Source organism: Elephas maximus, chromosome 2, assembly GCF_024166365.1.
Source record: "Elephas maximus indicus isolate mEleMax1 chromosome 2, mEleMax1 primary haplotype, whole genome shotgun sequence".
In the NCBI taxonomy this organism is placed as follows: domain Eukaryota; kingdom Metazoa; phylum Chordata; class Mammalia; order Proboscidea; family Elephantidae; genus Elephas; species Elephas maximus.
Window position 1 is genome coordinate 170990493 of NC_064820.1, and position 23290 is coordinate 171013782.

General features: G+C 41.3%; 1 protein-coding gene across 1 annotated transcript in view; it reads right to left on the reverse strand.

Moving 5' to 3' along the window:
* FAXDC2 (fatty acid hydroxylase domain containing 2) overlaps positions 1-23290 on the reverse strand; it is a 35696-nt gene that overhangs the window by 9250 nt on the left and 3156 nt on the right. Inside the window, exons 2-4 of the mRNA XM_049874179.1 lie at positions 2822-2869; positions 642-733; positions 406-509 (exon numbers count right to left, since the gene is read on the reverse strand). Coding sequence (XP_049730136.1) covers positions 406-509; positions 642-733; positions 2822-2869 — 244 coding nt within the window. The remainder of the gene's footprint in view (positions 1-405; positions 510-641; positions 734-2821; positions 2870-23290) is intronic.

The window sequence follows — 23290 nt, forward strand, 5'->3', positions numbered from 1 at the left end:
AGCCATTCATGCAGTCAGTAAATATATACTGAGTGACTACTTGTGTCAAACACTGAGAGCTTGGTTGGACCAGGTACAGGGGACCCAGCTTCCGACAAGATAGAGCACCTCTCTGCTCTCATGGGGCTACAGCTATAAGTAGGATTGTTGCTTTAAGTGCATTCATTTTATACAAGCCATTTCTTTTCTTTCTTTCAACATCTCAGCTCCTTTCCTTAGACGTCCTGTTTCCAAATTGCCCACAATTTTAACAGTCTTTGCGGTTACCACATTTTTAAAGTTCAAATCCTCATTTCTTGGAATAATGAACCGAGAAGTCCCAAAGTAGAGAACAAAACAATAGAAAAAGAATTAAGCTACAACCATGTACCCAAACCCTAAGAATTAGTGATCTGCCAGCCTCACCTATAAAGAAAAGGATCCACTCCTTCCCTTCAAATGTAGACAGCAGCCTTTCCCACTGGGCTTGCCAAAAGAAGCCAGAAGCACCCCAAAATCTCTGCAGGTGCCTTGGAAGAAAAACCATTGAGGTTGCTGGGTGAAGACTGGTGGGCAGACAGCCCCTCACTCCATACTCTCCCCCCAGACCACCACCACATTACCCCCAGGTCCTGAGTTAAAATGGGGCCAGGCAGACTCACCACGTGACTGAGTTCCATAAGGCCACTAACAAGAGAAGACCAGAGCCTAGGATGAAAGCTGTCCTTCTCATGGAACCCCAGATGTGTCCCTCCTAGGTCAGAACAAGAAAGTGTCAGGCCCCAGTGAGCCTCCTGTCTTCATACCCAGCTTGCTGCTGAGGCAGAGCAGGAGTGATGCAGATTAGGATCTCAACCAGGCCAACACCCATCTGCTGGCCTGTTCCCATCTGCTGGCCTGTTCCCAGCTTCTGTGGGAGGCTCTTCCTTACCACGAGCTCTCTGGCTGTATATGTGCTTATGAAAATTAGAGCTTGGGGTTGGGGCAGGGAAAAGAACTCACCTGATTCCAGAGAAATTAGCAGCCAATTGTATCATTCAGAGGAGGACAGGCAGAGCTTTCACTGCGTCTGGCTGACTCAGAGACCCATGAACTGCACACTGGAATCACCTGGGCACTTTTTAAAATCCCTATGCTCAGGTTCCTTCCCAACCCAACTACAGGAGTCTCTGGAGGTCAGGCCTGGCCTGCCATGGTTTTTAAACCTCCCCAGGCGATTCCAACGGGCAGGCCAGGTGGCAAACAGCTGTCCTTGAAAGAGCTGCAGAATCCTGGATAAGGAAATCCTGCCCAGCCATAGGAACTTCACTGAGTTCATAGGCCAGGCCTTATTTTCCCATCCCCACACCACCTTCTTGCCCTTGAAGGAGAGTGAATGAACACATGTCCTGCCTTTTATTATTGCTCTGCCTTCCAGGGAGATTACCTGGGGCTGCAGGCTGGTCAAGAGTCACACACATCACATTCACATGATGTGTTTCTGAGCCAAATGAGGTCTGCTCATCTTCTTTCAATGCAAAGAACTGGAGCTGGTAGTCCCAAAAGGTGTGCACCTGGGGCTTCTCTGCAGTTAGCTAATGTACAGAAGGCAAGGGGGATTGTCCTGGGGGAAGTGATCTAATAGGATACTACGTTTTAACCCAGACTTGAGATCTGAAGGTGCACAGCTGTGTTTTGATTGCTCCATTCTGAACAACGTGAATCTGTGCTGAATCATTTCTTCTCTACATTACCCTGTTCCATGTCTTATCAAATAACCAAAAAGTCAGTTATTTTCCATGACCAGTAAAAAGCTTTTGGAGGACCAGTGCTCATCAGGATCCTGAGCTCTGAAAGCAAGTTCGCTCTCTTTCTCTTCCTCCCTCTCTTTTTCTTGAGGGCTAGATTGCCCATACCAATCAGAGAATGTGAATTTTTTTTTTTTTTTTTTAAACATGGGCCAGAGGTCACCCCAAGTATGCCAGTCTGGTTACCTGGAGCTTTTGCAATTTTTCTTCTTTTTTTGGATTCTGAGGGTCCTTTTCAGGAATTTTTCCAGACTCACTGGGAATTTTTCCTCTTCTGAATTTAATTTTTTATCTTTTTTTAATAATTTATTCTTGTTGTTGTGTATATACACAGCAAAACATACACTAATTCAACAGTTCCTACATGTACCATTCAGTGACATTAATTACATTCTTCGAGTTGTGTAACTCTTCTCATCCTCCTTTTTCGAGTTGTTCCTCCTCCATAACATAAACTCACTGCCCCCTAAGCTTACTAGCTAATCTTTTGAGTAATTTTTCATCTTCTTAATTAAACTAAACAGTCAAATTAAAAGCCCCAACTTCACGTACAGGATTAAAATATTTTTCCAGGGATGGTGGTGTTTCCTCATCTCTCCAGGTGCCCAGGCAAAAGGAAAGGATTATAAACAGGACAAAGGTCTCCTGTGACGCACGGGAACATGCAGGGCAGAAGTTACTGGGGTCAAGAGCTGGTTCCCAGGCTCTGTTTGTTTCCAGGCCCCAGTGGGCCTCTGTTGTCTCCAGAGACTTTACTGAAGGGGTGGTTCTCGAGGCCTGGGGCTTGGGGGTATTCTAAGTGTTGCAGCAGATAGGCCAGGAATGATGGTGGGACAGTTATCAGGCTTTGTACATATGCACTCTCTCATGTAGGCAAAGGGGCTTGGGGTATAAGGAAGTTTGAAGTCCAGTGGTCTCTGCCCAGCTACTGAAAGGAGCACGTCCCCCATGCCAACCACCCCGAAACCCTGGGGGAGACCTCAGGCAACTGCAGGTATGGAAAGAGCCACTGGCTACCTTCTCAGCAGTTTGGTGGGTAGGGTGCTGACGTTTACCTGCTTTGGCTTCTCATTGTGTAGCATACTTCCAGCTTCTCCTTTCATCTGGAATAAGAAAGCACAGGTGAGCCTGAATGTGGTTTTCACAAGCAACCAGGGAAGTCAAGGTGAACTTGGCTAGGCTAACAGTGATCCTCCACTCATTAAAATCACCTGCGGAGTTTACAAAACTCCCTGCCAGGGCCCCACCTTTGGAGATTCTGCCTGAGTTGGTCTGGAGTGAGGTCTGCGCCTCAGTAACATGAGTCAGGGGGCTGGGAATGGGACTTCTGTCTACCTAGAACTGGCTTTCTAATAAATGGATTGTGCTAGAATCTGCTTTTGAATAGCTTGACTTTCTACCTCTGTACTCCCTCTGTCAGAAGAACTCTGTCCTCTGAGCCCTCACTCTACCAAACTATCCCTCATCTATGGCACCAATGAACTATGAGCCAGGTTCTGCCCAAGACTTACTTGGCCAGCTTTCTTAACCACTGTGAAGTCCAGTTACCACACACACGGGCTAGATTCATAATGCTCACTAAAAGGAAAGTGCTTGGTAGACTATTCATGATGTACATGCTGTTCAGTTGATTCTAACTCATGACAACCCCATTCAAAAAAACCAAACCCACTGCAGTGGAACTTCCCCATGGGGTTTTCAAGGCTGTACTCTTTACAGAAGCAGACTGCCATATCTTTCTCCAGCAGAGCGGCTGGTGGGTTCCAACCGCCGACCTTTCAGTTAGCAGCCAAGTACCACCAGGGCTCCTTTGATGACTCTATAACCTACGGCTGTTGAGTTGATTCCGACTCAAAGCAACTCTATAGGACAGAGCAGCACTGCCCCACAGCGTTTCCAAGGAGTGGCTGATGGATTAGAACTGCCAACCATTTTTGGGTAGCAGCCTGAGCTCTTAACCACTGTGCCACCAGGACTCCATAGATAAGTTTATATACAGAAGTCATTAAGACAGTGAACCTTGGGCTGACATCTTTCTCAAGGTCAAATCTCAATTGTACGTATCACCTACTAGTTGTGTGACCTTGGTCAAATTATCTTCTCTGATCCTGCCTGTTTCCTTAGTTGTAAAAAGGGGAATAAAAATAGTGCCCATCATTCAGGGTTGTTCTGAGGCCAAACACAGCACAGGACTGATCTCTGCAGGTGTGTGGTTAGCTCCACGAGGGTAGGGTCTGTGTCTTATTTGTGTATCCTTCATTGGCGGTCCCTGGGTAACTGCAAGACTGGAGGTTCAAGTCCACCCAGAGATGCCTTGGAAGAAAAGTCTGGTAATATATTTCTGAAAAATGAGCCATTGCAAACTCTATGGAGCACTGTTCTAATGTGACAAACATGGGACTGGAGCTGACTACATGGCAATTGGCCACCAGTAGCAAGATATAAAATTAAGGCTCAGAAATCAATATTCTTTACATATCTATAACTAGTTAGAAGAAATAATAGATGAGACAAGAAAAAAAAGCTAAACTAATAATAAACTTAAAGAAATGTGCAAAACCTATATGAGAAGAACTTTAAAATACTCCTGAAGGACACAAAAGTGGACTTGAACAAACACAAAAATAAACCATGTAATTGGGTAAGAAGATGCAGCATCACAGAAGACAGCAATTTTCCCTGCATTAATTTGCAAATTCAAAGTTATCTCAATATAAATACCAAAAAGTCCTCCCCCTCTCCAGAACCAGACAAATTGATTCTAAAATTTATATGGGGAAATAAGCAAAAATAGCCAGGAAAATGCCAGAAAGGGAGAGTAGTGGGGTGTGGGAGAGTAGGCTAGGAACGCTTGGTCTACCAACTGTAAAAAATAAGGTTTTTTAAAAAACGTATTTATTCCCACTTAATTTCTTCTAGCTATTAAAGGGTTGTTGCTTTAAGATAAAAGAATGAACATATTTAACCAGAATTTAAGAGTAATTCTAACGAGTTGATTTAAAAACGCTGGCCAAGATTTTCTAAAACCAATCAACAGTTCTATGGAAAAGTGAGTGTGCAAATCCCATGCAAATTAACCTCCTTTTAAAATGCAGAGCAACAAGGATTGTCTAGAAGAAGAATCACTAGGAAGGTGTTTGAGAACTTCATTTGAAAGTGTGAAAGGATACATCTTTCTGACAATCTTACTGAAACTGATATTTAACAAATGGAGCAATTAAGGTTTGCTCATTTTTATTTTCTAATGTGATGTTGCAGAATTCTTCTGGTTAGTCAAGGAAAATTATCAAACAAAAACCTTAAAAAACTGTAGTCATTAGACTACTGGATAAAAATTCCAATGTTAAACTTAACAGCTGCTGAACACAGGTTAAAAACCTGTATTTCTGCATAAAAAAAAAATAGATGGTAAAAACAAACAAAACCCACAAAAAATAGCATTGTCCACTGTATACGCTGAATGAGGTGCTTGGTCATGTGAGCATTTGAGGTCAATGTGCTTTTCCCTGCTTTCATTTTTATGCATCACAAATCAAGGAGTACAGAGATTAAAAACTACTTTGAATTAAAACACAAGAAACCTTTATTCTAAATAGATTACATAATACTTTGTTATTAAAGGGTTGTTTGGTTGTTTCTGTTTTGTTTGTTTTGTTTGTTACCAGCATTTTGACCTAACTTTTGAAGAAGATATTTCATATGTAACTAGCTAATGTTAGTTCTGTCAGGTATCTATAAAAATATGACCCTCACACTTTTATACATGCTCTACAGAACTATAAAGTCTGGTTTCTGAGATTTTCCAATGTATTGGCAAAGTACAGCAAGCTAAAAGAAAGAAAGCACTGTAGACAAAGAAGCCTTCTGGTACAGACAGTGTTTCCAGTGCCACTCAGGTACAACGTATGTACACAGACACACAAGGAATATTTCAGAAGAGAAACAAACAGTAGCACCACTCTTTAAATTACACTCGATCACTGAAGTGGACAAGCCTCTGGGACAGTTCATTCCATTTTGTCAAAGCAACACTTGTACCAACGCAGTCTGTCTGAGCCTATGATGACCCCATAGTGAGGTCAAGGCCAGCATCATCTGCCATTTTTTAGAGGAACAGATCTTGGTTTTGTGGTGGTGGTAGGGTTATAGTGCTCTTCATTGTGTCTTCTGTTCGTTGAGTTTGAACATCAAGTGTGGCAAACTGATGTTCGGATTTGTCCATCAAGGAAGGCCCTTTTTTCCAGGTTCATACTCTATATAATGTAGCATCCATAGACCTGACCATACCTGTCAAGGTCTTCACTTTGCTTGTCCTTGCTGTAGTTTGAACTCTGCCTCCTACAGCATCATCCCTAGCCCTTATTCTCAAGAAATTAATTGCATAGTTTTAATGATGGATTGTATCTTTAGAAGTATTCCTGCAACTTCTATATGGCTTTCTGAATGACCTTTTTAATCCTGGCCTTGTTTAGCCTTTTCTTCTTTATCACATTTCTTGGTGTTCCTATTATTTTGTAACACATGCCAAGTGTTTCTCCACATTGGAAATGGTCCTGTGACTTTTCGGGGAAGGTGGCAGCCCTGAACAGTGGCATGTGTTTGGTGGGAGGACCCATTCTGGCCCTGAGTTACCACCTGCTTGACTTTGTTTGGTATTCTGCTATTTTATTATAAAGCTTTAATACTTAAGATTGTGGTGCTTGCATATGAATAGGCTGATATATGTAATATAATAGAAACTCCAGAAATTTGGGAATTTAGTATATGGTAAAAAGATACCAATATAAATGCCCTTTGAACTGAACAGATGCTCAACCTCCCTCATAAAAACAGAAATATGAAGACAACACAAAAATACTATTTCTCGCCCACCAGATGGCAAAAACCCAAAAGTCTACATGCTGTGCTGGTGGAGCTAAGGAGGCTTTAAAATTATATTTCTTCCCTCCTTTTTAAAAAATCTCTATTGAGCTATAAATCACATACTATACAATTTACCTATTTAAAGTATACAATGGCTTTCAGTATTTTCATAGAGTTGCGTATCCATCACCATAGTTAATTTTAGAACAATTTTGTTATTCCCCAGAAAAATCCTGTACCCCTTAATCATAGTTCCCCATCCCGCTCCCCATTGCCTCCAGCCCCAGGCAATCACTAATCTACAGATTTGCCTATTGTGCACATTTTGTTTAAACGGAATCATACAGTATTTGTTCTTTGGTGTCTGGCTTATGTCACTTAGCATAATGTTTCCAAAGTTCACCTATGTTGTAGCATATATCAGAACTTCATTCTTTTTTTACGGCTGCATAATATTCCATTGTATGAATACAATACATTTTGTTTATCTGTTCCTCAGCTGATGAACACTTGCATTCTTTCCACTTTTTGGCTCTTAGGAATAATGCTGCTATGAACATTTATGTAAAAGTTTTGGTGTGGACATGTTTTCATTTCTCTTGGATATATGTCTAATACTGGAATTGCTGCGCCATACGGTAATTCTATATTTAACCATTCCGGAAACTGCCTGTTTTTCAATGTTGATGCAATATTTTACATTCCCAACAGTGACATATAAGAATTCCAATTTTTCTACATCCTTGCCAAAACGAAGGACTCGGCACATTAACCCATTTGCTACTCCCTCTCGGATAGTGCTATAACCTGGCTAAAGAGGAGCTTACAGATCATCTGATCATGCCAGATGACAAAGATGAAGTAACCTAGATAAAGGCAGGTCAGGTCCCAAAGTTTACAAGTGACAAGTGGCACAGCCAGAATCAGGACCTAATTTTCAAGCTGGACTTTATACCGTTAATCTTCCTCTTCAGGGATATTTTATTTTTGTGAGATTGTACTTGGCTTTATTACTCCAGATATATTTTTACCAGCTAAGGCTCCTATTTCTTGGAGATCACTTAGGCTGGAGAAAGGAAGAGGGCATGATGACCTACTAAGTACTTCAAGTGTTTCAGGAGGTAGGACACCAGAAGGAAATGATAAGCAAGGTGCTCACCACCACTACTTCCAATGTGAATTATCTTACAGCAGAAGAGAAGCACAGTCAGGTTTGAGGAAAAGCCTCTCAGAGAGAAATACTGGGATATTTGATACCCAGCCAGGGAGATGGCATCTAACTTAGGAAAAGTAACTAGGATGTTTGGTGTTGAGTAGACCGAACTTCCACATGGAGACAGAAAATGGGTTTCAGCCACACTATAACTGATCATCCACCACCCATCTGTTAGTTTGTCGTACTGTGGTAGCTTGCGTGTTGCCGGAAGCTATGCCACCAGTATTTCAAATATCAGCAGGGTCACTCATGGTGGACAGGTTTCAGCAGAGCATCCAGACAAAGACAGACTAGGAAGAACGACCTAGCGGTCTACTTCTAAAAAAAAAAAATTGGCCAGTGAAAACCTTATGAATAGCAGTAAAATACTGTCTGATACAGTGCTGGAAGATGAGCGCCTTAGTTTGGAAGGCACGCAAATATGACTGGGAAAGAGCTGCTCCTCAAAGTTGAGTCGGCCTTAATGATGTGGATGGAATAAAGATTTCAGGACCTTCATTTGCTGATGTGGCATGACTCAAAATGAAAAGAAACAGCTGCAAACATCCGTTAATAAATGGAATGTGGAATGCACAAAGTATGAATCTAGGAAAACTGGAAGTCATCAAAAATGAAATGGAACCCATAAAGATTGATATCCTTGTCATTAGTGAGCTGAAATGGACAGGTGTTGGCCATTTTGAATCGGACGATCATATGGTCGTCTATGCCAGGAATGACAAGTTGAAGAGGAATGGCATTGCATTCACTGTCAAAAAGAACATTTCAAGATCTATCCTGAAGTACAACACAGTCAGTGACAGGATAATATCTATATGCCTACAAGGAAGAAAAGTTAATAATACAACTATTCAAATTTATGCACCAACCATTAATACCAAAGATGAAGAAATTGAAGATTTTCACCAACTTCTGCTGTCTGAAATTGATCAAACCTGCAATCAAGATGCATATTAGGTCACAAAGCAAGCCTTAACACAATCCAAAACATCAAAATATTACAAAGCATCTTTTCTGATCATAAAGCCATAAAAGTGGAAATCAATAACAGAAAAAGCAAGGGGAAAAAAAAAAATCAAATACATAGAAGCTGAACAACACTTTGCTCAAAAACTACTGGGTTATAAAAGAAATCAAGAACAGAATAAAGAAATTCACAGAATCAAATGAGAATGAAAATACATCCTACCAGAACCTTTGGGACACAGCAAAAGCAGTCCTCAGAGGTCAATTTATACCAACAAATGCACACATCCAAAAAGAAGAAAGGGCCAAAATCAAAGCATTAATCCTACAACTCGAACTAATAGAAAAAGAGCAGCAAAAGAACCCCATGGGCACCAGAAGAAGGGGAATAATAAAAATTAGAGCAGAAATAAATGAAATAGAGAATAGAAAAACAATGGAAAGAGTTAACAACACCAAAAGTTGGTTCTTTGAAAAGATCAACGAAATTGGTAAACCACTGGCCAAAATGACAAAAGAAAAACAGGAGAGGAAGCAAATAATCTGAATAAGAAATGAGATGGGTGATATCACAACAGACTCAACTGAAATTAAAAGAATCATAACAGAAATACCATGAAAAACTGTACTCCAACAAATTTGAAAACCTAGAGGAAATGGAATTTCTAGAAACACACTACCTACCTAAACTAACACAAACAGAGGTAGAATAACTAAATAAACCTATAAGAATAGAAGAGATTGAAGAGATCATTTAAAAACTCCCAATAATAAAAAAAAAAAAAAAACCAGCCCTGATGGACTCATTAGAGAATTCTAACACCGATACTACTAAAGGTATTTCAGAGCATAGAAAAGGATGGAATACTCCTGAACTCATTCTATAAAGCCAGCAAAACTCTGATACTAAAACCAGATAAAGACACCACAAAAAAAGAAAATTACAGACCAATATCCCTCATGAACACAGACATAAAAATCCTCAACAAAACTCTTGCCAATAGAATTCAACAACATATCAAAAAAATAATTCACCATGACCAAGTGGGATTCATAAAAGGTATGCAGGGATGATTTGACATTAGAAAAATGATCAATGTAATCCATCACATAAAACAAAAGACAAGAACCACAAGATCTTATCAATTGGTGAAGAAAAGGCATTTGACAAAGTCCAACAACCACTCATGATAAAAACTCTCAGCAAAATAGGAATAGAAAGGAAATTCCTCAACATAATGCTTTTATACAAAGCCAACAGCCAACATCATCCTAAATAGAGAGCCTGAAAGCATTCCCCCTGAGAAGGAGAACCAGACAGGGATGCCCTTTATCACCATTCTTATTCAACACTGTGCTGGAGGTCCTAGCCAGAACAATAAGGCAAGAAAAAGAAATAAAGGGCATCCAAATTGGTAAGGAAGAAGTAAAAGTATCCCTTCTTGCAGATGATGTGATCTTATACACAGAAAATCCCAAAGAATCCATAAGAAAACTACCAGAACTAATAGAAGACTTCAGCAATGTATCAGGATACAAGATAAACATATAAAAATCAGTTGGATTTCTCTACACCAACAAAGAGAACATCGAAGAGGACATCACCAAATCAGTACCATTTACAGTAGCCCCCAAGAAGATAAAACACTTAGGAATAAATCTAACCAGAGATGTAAAAGACCTATACAAAGAAAACTACAAGACACTACTGCAAGAAACTGAAAGTGACCTACATAAGTGGAAAAACATACCTTGCTCATGGATAGAAAGACTCAACATTGTAAAAATGTCTATTCTACCCCAAGTGTCTGTCAGTTTGTCATACTGTGGGGGCTTGTGTGTTGCTGTGATGCTGGAAGCTATGCCACTGGTATTCAGATACCAGCAGAGTCACCCATGGAGGACAGGTTTCAGCTGAGCTTCCAGGCTGAGACCAACTAGGAAGAAGGACCCGGCAGTCTTCTTCTGAAAAACATTAGCCAGTGAAAACCTTATGAATACCAACAGAACACTGTCTGATATAGTGCTGGAAGATGAGACCCCCAGGTTGGAAAGCACTTAAAAGACAACTGGGGAAGAGCTGCCTTCTCAAAGTAGAGTCGACCTTAATGACGTGGATGGAGTAAGCTTTTGGGACCTTCAGTTGCTGATGTGGCACGACTCAAAATGAGAACAAACAGCTGCAAACATCCATTAATCATCGGAAGCTGGAATGTACAAAGTATGAATCTAGGAAAATTGGAAATCGTCAAAAACAAAATGGAACACATAAACATCGATATCCTAGGCATTAGTGAGCTGAAGTGGACTGGTATTGGCCATTTTGAATTGGACAATCATATAGTCTACTATGCTGGGAACAACAACTTGAAGAGGAATGGTGTTGCACTCATCATCAAAAAGAATGTTTCAAGATCTATCCTGAAGTACAATGCTGTCAGTGATAGGATAATATCCATATGCCTACAAGGAAGACCACTTAATACAACTATTATTCAAATTTACGCACCAACCACTAGGGCCAAAGATGAAGAAATAGAAGATTTTTATCAGCTGCTGCAGTCTGAAATTAACTGAACATGCAATCAAGATGCACTGATAATTACTGGCGACTGGAATGCAAAAGTTGGAAATGAAAAGAATCAGTAGTTGGAAAATACTAGTTGGTGATAGAAACAATGCCAGAGATCGAATTATAGACTTTTGCAAGACCAGCGACTTCTCCATTGCGAATACCTTCTTTCACCAACATAAACAGCAACTATACACATGGACCTCACCAGATGGAACACACAGAAATCAAATTGACTACATCTGTGGAAAGAGACGATGGAAAAGCTCAATATCATCAATCAGAACAAGGCCAGGGGCCGACTGTGGAACAGACCATCAATTGCTCATATGCAGGTTCAAGCTGAAACTGAAGAAAATCAGAGCAAGTCCACGAGAGCCAAAATATGACCTTGAGTATATCCCACCTGAATTTAGAGACCATCTTAAGAATAGACTTGACACATTGAACACTAGCGACCGAAGACCAGACGAGTTGTGGAATGACATCAAGGACATCATACATGAAGAAAGCAAGAGGTCACTGAAAAGACAGGAAAGAAAGAAAAGACCAAGATGGATGTCAGAGGAGACTCTGAAACTTGCTCTTGAGCATCGAGCAGCTAAAGCAAAAGGAAGAATTGAGGAAGTAAAACAACTGAACAGACAATTTCAAAGGGTGTCTCGAGAAGACAAAGCAAAGTATTATAATGACATGTGCAAAGAGCTGGAGATGGAAAACCAAAAGTGAAGAACACGCTCAGTGTTTCTCAAGCTGAAATAACTGAAGAAAAGATTCAGGCCTTGAGTTGCAATAGTGAAGGATTCCATGGGGGAAAATATTAAATGACACAGGAAGCATCAAAAGAAGATGGGAGGAATACACAGTCATTATACCAAAAAGAATTAGTCAATATTCAACCATTTCAAGAGGTGGCATATGATCAGGAACCGATGATACTGAAGGAAGAAGTCCAAGCTGCTCTGAAGGCATTGGCAAAAAACAAGGCTCCAGGAATTGATGGAATATCAATTGAGATGTTTCAACAAACAGATACAGCACTGGAGGTGCTCACTCGTCTATGCCAAGAAATATGGAAGACAGCTTCCTGGCCAACTGACTGGAAGAGATCCGTATTTATGCCTATTCCCAAGAAAGGTGATCCAACCGAATGTGGAAATGATAGAACAATATCATTAATATCACACACAAGCAAAATTTTGCTGAAGATCATTCAAAAACAGCTGCAGCCGTATATTGATAGGGAACTGCCAGAAATTCAGGCTGGTTTCACAAGAGGATGTGGAACCAGGGATATCATTGCTGATGTCAGATGGGTCCTGGCTGAAAGCAGAGAATATACCAGAAGGATGTTTACCTGTGTTTTATTGACTATGCAAAGGCATTCAACTGTGTGGATCATAACAAACTATGGATAACACTGCGAAGAATGAGAATTCCAGAACACTTAATTGTGCTCATGAGGAACCTTTACATAGATCAAGAGGCAGTTGTTCGGCCAGAACAAGGGGATACTGATTGGTTTAAAGTCAGGAAAGGTGTGCATCAGGGTTATATTCTTTCACCATACCTATTTCATCTGTATGCTGAGCAAATAATATGAGAACCTGGACTATATGAAGAAGAACGGTGCATCAGGATTGGAGGAAGGCTCGTTAACAACCTGCGTTACGCAGATGACACAACCTTGCTTGCTGAAAGTGAAGAGGACTTGAAGTACTTACTAATGAAGATCAAAGACCACAGCCTTCAGTATGGATTGCACCTCAACATACAGAAAACAGAAATCCTCACGACTGGACCAACGAGCAACATCATGATAAACGGAGAAAAGACTGAAGTTGTCAAGGATTTCATTTTACTTGGATCCACAATCAACAGCCATGGAAGCAGCAGTGAAGAAATCAAAAGACGCATTGCATTGGGTAAATCTGGTGCAAAGGACCTCTTTAAAGTGTTGAAGAGCAAGGATGTCACCCTGAAGACTAAGGTGCGCCTGACCCAAGCCATGGCATTTTCAGTCGCGTCATATGCATGTGAAAGCTGGACAATGAATAAGGAAGACCGAAGAGTTGACGCCTTTGAATTGTGGTGTTGGCGAAGAATATTGAATATACCATGGACTGCCAAAAGAACGAACAAATCTGTCTTGGAAGAAGTGCAGCCAGAATGCTCCTCAGAGGCAAGGATAGCGAGACTGTGTCTTACATACTTTGGACATGTTGTCAGGAGGGCTCAGTCCCTGGAGAAGGGCATCATGCTTGGCAGAGTACAGGGTTGGCGGAAAAAAGGAAGACCTTCAATGAGGTGGATTGACACAGTGGCTGCAACAATGAGCTCAAGCATAACGACTGTAAGGATGGCCCAAGACCGGGCAGTGTTTCGTTCTGTCGTGCATAGGATTACTTTGAGTATGAACCGACACAACAGCACCTAACGACAACAACAACCCAAAGCGATCCATAGATAGAATGCAATTCTGATCCAAATTCCAATGACATTCTTTAATGAGGTGGAGAAACAAATCACCAACTTCACATGTAAGAGAAAGAGGCCCCGGACAAGTAAAGCATTATTGAAAAAGAAGAACAAAGTGGGAGGCCTCACACTACCTGATTTTAGAACATATTATACCACCACAGTATTCAAAGCAGCCTGGTTCTGGTACAACAACAGATACATAGACCAATGGAACAGAATTGAGAATCCAAATGTAAATTCATCCACGTTTGAGCAGCTGATATTTGACGAAGTCCAATATCATTAGTATCACATGCAAGTAAAATTTTGCTGGAGATAATTCAAAGACAGTTGCAGCAATACATCCACAGGGAACTGTCAGAAATTGTAGCTGGATTCAGAAGAGGATATGGAACAAGGGATATCATTGCTGATGTCAGCTAGATCTTGGCTGAAACAGAATACCAGAAAGATGTTTACCTGTGTTTTATTGATTATGCAAAGGCATTCAACTGTGTGGATCATAGCAAATTATGGATAACACTGTAAGGAATCAAAATTCCAGAACTCTTAATTGTGCTCATCAGGAACCTGTACGTAGACCAAGAGGCAGTTGTTTGAACAGAACAAGGGAATACTGTGTGGTTTAAAATCAGGAAAGGTGTGTGCCAAGGTTGTATCTTTTCACCATACTTATTCAATCTGTATGCTGGGCAAATAATCCAAGAAGATGGATTATATGAAGAAAAATGCAGCATCAGTATTGGAGAAAGGCTCATTAACAACCTGCATTATACAGATGATAGAACCTTGCTTGCTGAAAGTGAAAAGGACTTGAAGCACTTAATGATGAAGACCAGAACTACAGCCTTCAGTAGGGATTGCACCTGAACATAAAGAAAACAAAAATCCTCACAGCTAGACCAATAAGTAATATTGTGTTAAATGGAGAAAATACTGAAGTTACCGAAATTTCATTTTACTGGACCCACCATCAATGCCTATGGGAGCAGCAGTCAAGAAATCAAACGATGTATTGCATTAGGCAAATCTGCTGCAAAGGACCTCTGTAAAGTGTTCAAAAGCAAAGATGTCACTTTGAGGACTAAGATGTGCCTGGCCCGAGCCATGGTATTTTCAATCACCTCATAGGCACGTGAAAGCTGGACAAGGAGTAAGGAAGACTGAAGAAAAATTGATGCCTTTGAATTATGGAGTTGGCAAAGAATACTGAATATACCATGACTGCCAGCAGAACTAATCTGTCTTGGAAGAAGCAGAGCCAGAATGCTCCTTAGACACAAGGACAGCAAGACTTGGTTTCATATATTTTGGACATGTTATGAGGAGGAACCAGTTCCTGAAGAAGGACATCATGGTTGCTAAAGCAGAGAGTCAGTGAAAAAGAGGAAGACTCTTGTTATGGACTGAATTGTGTCCCCCACACACGTGTATCAACTTGGTTAGGCCATGATTTCCCGTACGGTGTGACCGTCCACCATTTTGTCACCTGATGTGATTTTCCTATGTGTTGTAAATCCTACCTCTATAATGTCAATGAAGTGGGATTAGCAGCAGTTATGTTAATGAGGCAGGACTCAATCTACAAGATTAGGTTGTGTCTTAAGTCAATCTCTTTTGAGATATAAAGGAGAGAAGTGAGCAGAGAGACACCGGGACCTCATACCACCAAGAAACAAGAGCCAGGAAAACAGCACATCCTTTGGACCCAGGGTCCCTGAGCCGAGAAGCTTCTCAATCGGCGAAGATTGATGACAAGGACCTTCCCCCATAGCTGACAGAGAAAGCCTTCTCCTGGAGCTGGCACTCTGAATTTGGACTTCTAGCCTTCTAGATTGTACGAGAATAAATTTCTCTGTTAGAGCCATCCACCTGTGGTATTTGTTGTAGCAGTGCTTGATGACTAAGACAACCCTCAAGGAGATGGATTAACACAGTGGCTGCAACAATGGGCTTAAATATAGGAATGATTGTGAGGATGGCACAGGACCAGGCAGTGTTTCATTGCATTGTACATAGGGTTGCTTAGTCAGGACTGTCTCAATGGCACCTAAAAACAACAACAACAACATAACCGATTATCACCCAATGTACCTGCAGTGTGATAGATCATTTTTTTGTGTGTGTGTGTGGCCTCTCTAGCCATGGTCTTGTAACTCCCACCCAAGTGACTGGCCAGGTCTGTGTGCTGGGGTAATTGTGACCTCCTAAAAGGAATGGTCAGTTTTGCCATCCCGCTGGGCTCAAAATGAGCCACCCCAGAGGCGGGAAAGAGAAGATCCCACCATCACCAAGGAAGAACAGCCAGAGCAGAGAATATGTTCTCTGGACACTGCACTGAGAAACTCTTAGAAGCAGGAGACAGAGAGAGACAGCTGTAACACTGAAGGCAGCGAGAAGTAGTAGCAGAGACCGGCAGCAGGAGACAGCTCAAAGTTCTAACCCGAACAGAAGAGTCTTTAAGATCAAGAAGCATGCTTGTCTCCTCTGAGTACTGGTTTGATAGGGACGGGCAATTTAAACATTAAATTATAAGCCGGGGGTGGCCTGCAGTGCAATGGATCACTTTTGCATGGTCTTTCTAACCATGGTCTTTTAACTCACCCAAGTGATTGGGCAGGACTGTGTGATAAGGTAATGGTGACCCACCAAAGGGAATGGTCAATTTTGCCATACTGCTGGGCTCTGGCTTTCCCAGAGGCAGGAAAGAGAAGATCCCACCACCACCAAGGAAGAACAGTCAGGAGCAGAAAGCTTGTCCTTTGGACCTTGTGCTGAGATGCTCTAAGAAGCAGGAGACAGACAGAGCTGTAGCACTGAAGGTAGCGATAGGCGGTGGCAGAGACCTGGCAGCAGAGACCCAGCAGCAGGAGACAGCATGGTGGGCTTCCCAGCTCATGGAGAAAGAAAGCTGAGTGCCTTTGGGCAGAGATCAAGGGTCAGGGAGAGGTGTGCCTTCAAGCACAGCCAGGAAGAGGCTTTTTTTTTTTTTTTTTAATTTTTATTGTGCTTTAAGTGAAACTTTACAAATCAAGTTGGGCTCTCATACAAAAATTTATAAACACCTTCCTATATACTCCTAATTGCTCTCCCCCTAATGAGACAGCACACTCCTTCCCTCTACTCTCTCTTTTCATGTCCATTCGGCCAGCTTCTGATCCCCTCTACCCTCTCATCTCCCCTTCAGATGGAAGATGCCAACATAGTCTCAGGTGTCTACTTGACTCAAGAAGCTCATTCTTCACCAGTATCATTTTCTATCCCATAGTCCAGTCCAATCCCTGTCTGAAGAGTTGGCTTTGGGAATGGTTCCTGTCTTGGGCTAACAGAAGGTCTGGGGACCATGACCTCCAGGGTCATTTTAGTCTCAGTCAGACCATTAAGTCTGGTCTTTTTATCAGAATTTGAGGTCTGCATCCCACTCTAGTGAAAACCCCTCTCTCTCCTCCCCCCTCTCGTAACCATCAAAGAATATTCTCTTCTCTGTTTAAACTATTTCTCGAGTTCTTATAACAGTGGTCTTATACAATATTTGTCCTTTTGCAACTGACTAATTTTACTCAGCATAATGCCTTCCAGGTTCCTCCATGTCATGAAATGTTTCACAGATTCCTCCCTGTTCTTTATCGACGTGTAGTATTCCATTGTGTGAATATACCATAATTTATTTATCCATTCCTCCGGTGATGGGCACCTTGTTTGCGTCCATCTTTTTGCTATTGTAAACACTGCCGCAATGAACACGGGTGTGCATGTATCTGTTTGGGTAAAGGCTCATTTCTCTAGAATACATTCCAAGGAGTGGGATTGCTGGATTGTACGGTAGTTCTATTTCTAGCTTTTTAAGGAAGCGCCAAATCGATCTCCAAAGTGGTTGTACCATTTTACATTCCCACCAGCAGTGTATAAGTGTTCCAGTCTCTCCACAACCTTGCCAACATTTATTACTTCGTGTTTTTTGGATTAATGTCAGCCTTGTTGGAGTGAGATGGAGTTTTGATCTGCATTTCTCTAATGGCTAATGATTGTGAGCATTTCCTCATGTATCTGTTAGCTATGTGAATGTCTTCTTTAGTGAAATGTCTGTTCATATCCTTCACCCATTTTTTAATTGGGTTATTTAACTTTTTATAGTTGAGTTTTTACAGTATCATGTAGATTTCAGAGATCAGGCGCTGATCGGAAATGTCATAGCTAAAAACTTTCTCCCAGTCTGCAGGTAATCTTTTTACTCTTTTGGAGAAGTCTCTGGATGAGCACAGGTGTTTGATTTGTAGGAGCTCCCAGTTATCTGGTTTCTCTTCTGCATTGTTAATAATGTTTTGTATACTGTTTGTGCCATGTATTTGGGCTCCTAGCGTTATCCCTATTTTTTGGAAGAGGCTATCTTGATGGAAGAACTGTATCCTGAGTGTTCCTGAGCCTGAATTGTAACTGTTACTTCCTTAATAAACCCCATAATTGTGAGTAATGTCTGTGAGTTCTGCGTGGCCATTGCAGTGAATTATCCATGAATTATTGAAGGCAGCAGAGAATTAAAGAGTTCTAATATATGGGAGGGATGGTTGGCATCCGAATTGGTAAAGATGGCAGAGAGAGGGGGTATGTCCGACCTCCGCCTCAGGAATCAGGCTTGGGCTGCTAATCTTGATTCTCCTTCCCCCTTGTGAAGAGACAGGAGGTCGGATATCACCCTCATGCCATTTTTTCACAATACCTCATATGCAGCCACCATCCATCAGTGTTGCTACGATGCTGAACAGGTTTTAGTGGAATTTCCAGACTAAGGACTAAGAAGAAAGGACTGGTGATCTACTTCTGAAAATCAGACAGTGAAAACCCTATGAATCACACCAGTCCAATCTGCAACCAGTCATGGAGATGGCACAGGACAAGGCAGCAGTTAGTTCTGTGGTACACAGGGTCACCATGAGTTGGGGGCAGACTTGAAGGCAGGCACAACAACAAAAGGAGTCCTGGTGGCACAATGGTTAAGCACTTGGCTGCTAATGGAAATACTGGTGGTTTGAACCCACCCAGCAGCTCTGCGGGAGAAAAGACCTGGTGATCTGTTTCATTATACAAAGCTATTTTCCGTAGCTTACAAAATCCTGTGAGTCAGTTTTACTCTGTCACATCGGTTGGCATTTGACTTGATGGCACTCAACAACAATTGATAATAGAGGGCCCTGCCCATATCCCTGGGTCTGTTCCACTCCTGTTCCCTCCTCCTACTCCATCTATTTCTGGCTGACAGTAGGGGAACCTGTTGTGACTTGTAGGTGTGGAATTTCTGCTTCAGTGCGAGTTCTCATGACAACCAAAGAGAAGTGGTAGAGTGAAGCTACATGCATTCACTCCTTGTCCCAATACAAGAAGGTAGCTGGGATTACTTTGCATACTTGAGTGGTAGGAGGTGTTCTGTAGTCATATTCTGTACCACATGAGGGTTCCAGAGGAAGAATAATTGGGCAGGGATTTCAGGACAGGAAGTCTGAGCCCAAACCTATTGCAAAGACCCATGCCCCATAGGACAGATGTTACCTAATAAATGGGTTTACAAGGATTCCAAATAATTCTCTTTTAAGCAACCATTTTCTCTTGCCTCTATTGTCCTGAGCAATTCCTGTTGGCTGATCTTGAGTTTGGCCTGGATCCCCAAGGACAATAATGGCCCATTCAGGAATCCGTCCTTTATACAATGATAGGATCCTGGTATGACCCAGGGTCATTTTCAATCTGGCAGTTTGCTGCTACAATCTTGAAAAACATGGGTCATTAAACACTAGGGAGGTGGCAGTGCTAGGTACCTTTGAAGGCTAAGCTTGTCACGAGTTTTAATGACAAGAAAGAAACCAAGCATCAAAGGAAATACCTCAAACTGGGAAATATTTGGAGACGAAATATCTGCAAATGGGTTGTGGTCAGGGACAGCCCTCATATCACCATGGATTTACCTCTTTAGTGCTTGTTTGGAAATGTGAAAGGGTCTGTTGATCTTTCTTTTGAGATGACTGCCTGCTTGGGATAAAAGCCGAGGGGAGTTTTGGTTTGTTTGCTTTCTAAGCTTCTAGGCCCCTGCTATACTATGCCACAGTAACTTCCCTTAGGAGTCAAAGTCTTGTCCTTTGACACTTTCTAAGTGTCTTATCACCACCTTATATCCTTGCCATGAACTTACAATGCTAAAGAGACATGACTTCGGATTTTTAGGAGCTCATCCGCTCTTTCTACAAACCTTTATGAAGATCTTACTATCCGCAAGGAGCTGTGGTAAGCCCTGGAGATGCAAACTGAAACTGAGTCTAGATACACAAACCCAACATTCCAAAAACATATAGAAAGTACTGGGCTAGCGATCTGGGCCAGAGCTAAGGACTGAGTAGGACAGCAGATCTACACCCAAGTAATCTTTAAAGAAGGACAATGCTCAGGCTTTCTCCATGCTCTTGGATACATGGCCTCCAACCACAGAACTGAGCCTTTCCCTCCTACACTGTTTTAGTTTATCTCCAAGGAATGCCCAATTTTTAGTCAGACTATACTTCTTGATTTTTTTTTTTTTTTAAATCAAGGATAGATGTAAGAATCTGCCACATGAATATCAGAACTGCCATTGAAGATATACCTCATTCCATTGCTTAGTTCCCCAAGAGAAGCAATACACTTGGGAGGATTCAGATGATAAATTCCTATAAAGAAATCAGTGCACAGAAGATTTGCTCCCTGGAAGAAATGGCATGTTTTCTTGTGGAATGCAAAGACAATTAGGCAATTTGGTTTTTTGTTTGTTTTGTTTTTGCTTTGACTGCCAGTAGGCTCAGAGTTAAATTTAACGCTCAATTACACTTAGAATTTTTTTCTTGATGTAATCCTGTATATATAAAATGATATATGTACAAGGATGTTCACTGTGACACTGTTTTTAATGGCCCAAGATTGGAAGCAATCTAAATGCCCATCAATAGAGGATTGGTTAAAATAAGTTGTCTGTCTGTTGCCATCGAGTGGATTCTGACTCATAGTGACCCTATAGGACAGAGTAGAACTGCCTCATAGAGTTTCCAAGGAGCACCTGGTAGATTCAAACTGCTGACCTTTTGGTTAGCAGATGTAGCTCTTAACCACTACACCACCAGGGTTCCAAATAAGTTATAGTACCTTCAATAACGAAACACTCTGCAGCTATTAAAGGAACAAGGCAACCCTGTGTGTACTCTCCAGAACCAGTAAATGAAAAAAGCAATGTGTGGAACATATGCAAGTGTGCAGGTATGTGCGTGCTACTCATGTATGCATAGAATAATACACAGAATAACAACAACAATGGATAGAATAACAGACTATCTCTGGAAGAATATCTAAGAAAGTAGTTACAGTAGTTGCTTATTGTGTGAGGTGGCTGGGGAACAGGGTTAGAAGAAAGGCTATCCTTTTACTATATGCCCTTTTGTGCCTTTTGAAGTTTGTACCATGAGCATATTTTAACTATTCAGAAAACTACAGACGCATTTAAAATTTTTAAAAATGAACTCAATGTAGGAAGCATTTTATTGAAGATTCTGGAGTAATTCGCTCTCTCTTTAAATCAAGGAGCACTGGTGGTACAGCGGTTAATCGTTCAGCTACTAACTGAAAGGTCAGTGGTTTGAACCCACCAGCCGCTCCATAGAAGAAAGATGTGGCAGTCTGCTTCCGTAAAGGTTACAGCCTTGGAAGCCCTATGGGGCAGTTCTATTTTGTCCTACAGGGTCACTAGGAGTCAGAATCAATTTGATGGCAACTAATTACTCTAAATCAGATTAATTTCAGTCCTTGAAGAGCTTCAAGAAGTCTTTGTCTCCCCTGAAACTGTATACAAATTTCTCCATATTTATTTTTCAGGGTAGAGAGATCTGTCATGAATTGAATTATATCCCCCTCCAAAATGTGTGTATCAAGTTGGCTGGGCCATGATTCTCAGTATTGTGTGGTTGTCCTCCATTTTGTGATTGTAATTTTATATTTTTATGTTAAAGAGTATTAGGGTGGGATTGTAACACCCTTACTAAGGTCACTTCCCTGATCTAGGGACTTTCCCTGGGGTGTGGCCTACACCACCTTTTATCTTACAAGAGATAAAAGGAAAGGGAAATAAGCAGAGAGACAGGGGGGCCAGCATACCACCAAGAAAGCAGTGCAGGTAGCAGAGCCTGTCCTTTGGACCCAGGGTCCCTGTGCGGAGACGCTCCTGGTCTTGGGGAAGACTGATGAGAAGGCCTACAGAGAGAGAAAGCCTTCTCCTGGAGCTGACGCCCTGAATTTGGACTTTGGCCCATGTTACTGTGAAGAAATAAATTTCTCTTTGTTAAAGCCATCCACTTGTGGTATTTCTGTTATAGTAGCACTAGATGACTAAAACAGAATTCATCACTTTCATTAGATTATTAAAGGTAACTATGATTAAGAACCAGAGCCCTAATGATTTCTTCTCCTCCATCCTCTCCTTTTTTTGGTTCAAAAATCAAAGCAATAGCAATTAAAGCACCTGGCTATTTTCTTGTGATCACAACCCCATCAAAACAATATAAAAGGTACTTAGTGATTTTTAATCAGCTTTTGTTTTTTATTTGTAGCTGTTGTACATATCTTTTATTGGAAGCTACTTCAAGCCTTTATGAGATGTAGGTTGGGTATAAATAGATATCAAAATTAAAAGCCAAGAGAGACTAGTATGGCTGTCAGTACAATAAGATCTTGACCTTGGCAGCTGTGATTTATCCCACAGGGTGGGGCACTGAGGCCCATTGTGTCTGTTTTATGGAAATGAGATGTTGCTAAGACTGGTGATTAGGGGATGATTACGTAAGTTTGACTTTAGACCCCTCTGCTCCATGTAAACGTTCTGGCCAAAGGGAAAAATGACTTTATTTTCTGGTTGTGGGAAGGTCCTTTTGGCTGTAGGAGTGGCAGCTTTTATCTACTGACATCTGACTTCATTAGAAGCAATGAAGCATTTCCTATCATGCCATTTATTCTTTGGCTAAGCCAGTAGGCCCATATGCCATCTCCCAAGATATTTACCTAGGTGGCTGCCTCCTCTAAACTATATACCGTGTCATTCTGCTGAATATTTTATACCAAAGTAGCTTGCTCTCTGTGCCTCTCTACCTGCCTGCAGACATGCTTTCAGCATTATGTGAACAGAGTCAGTCAGAAAGGTTCTGAGGGAGACCTCAAACATGGTGGGTCTTCACCCAAAGTTCCTTAACATTGTTTGTCAAGTTAAAATTTTTGGTAAATAAAATCAATTAGAACATTTAGTAAAGATTTAATATATTAAAATATTACAATTATTACATTTTAATTCCTGTTTCCTCTCTAATTCTTTTTTCCTCTACTCTTTGAAGTCTCCCATCTAAGAACTACAAGTTGTCTTAGCCTCAT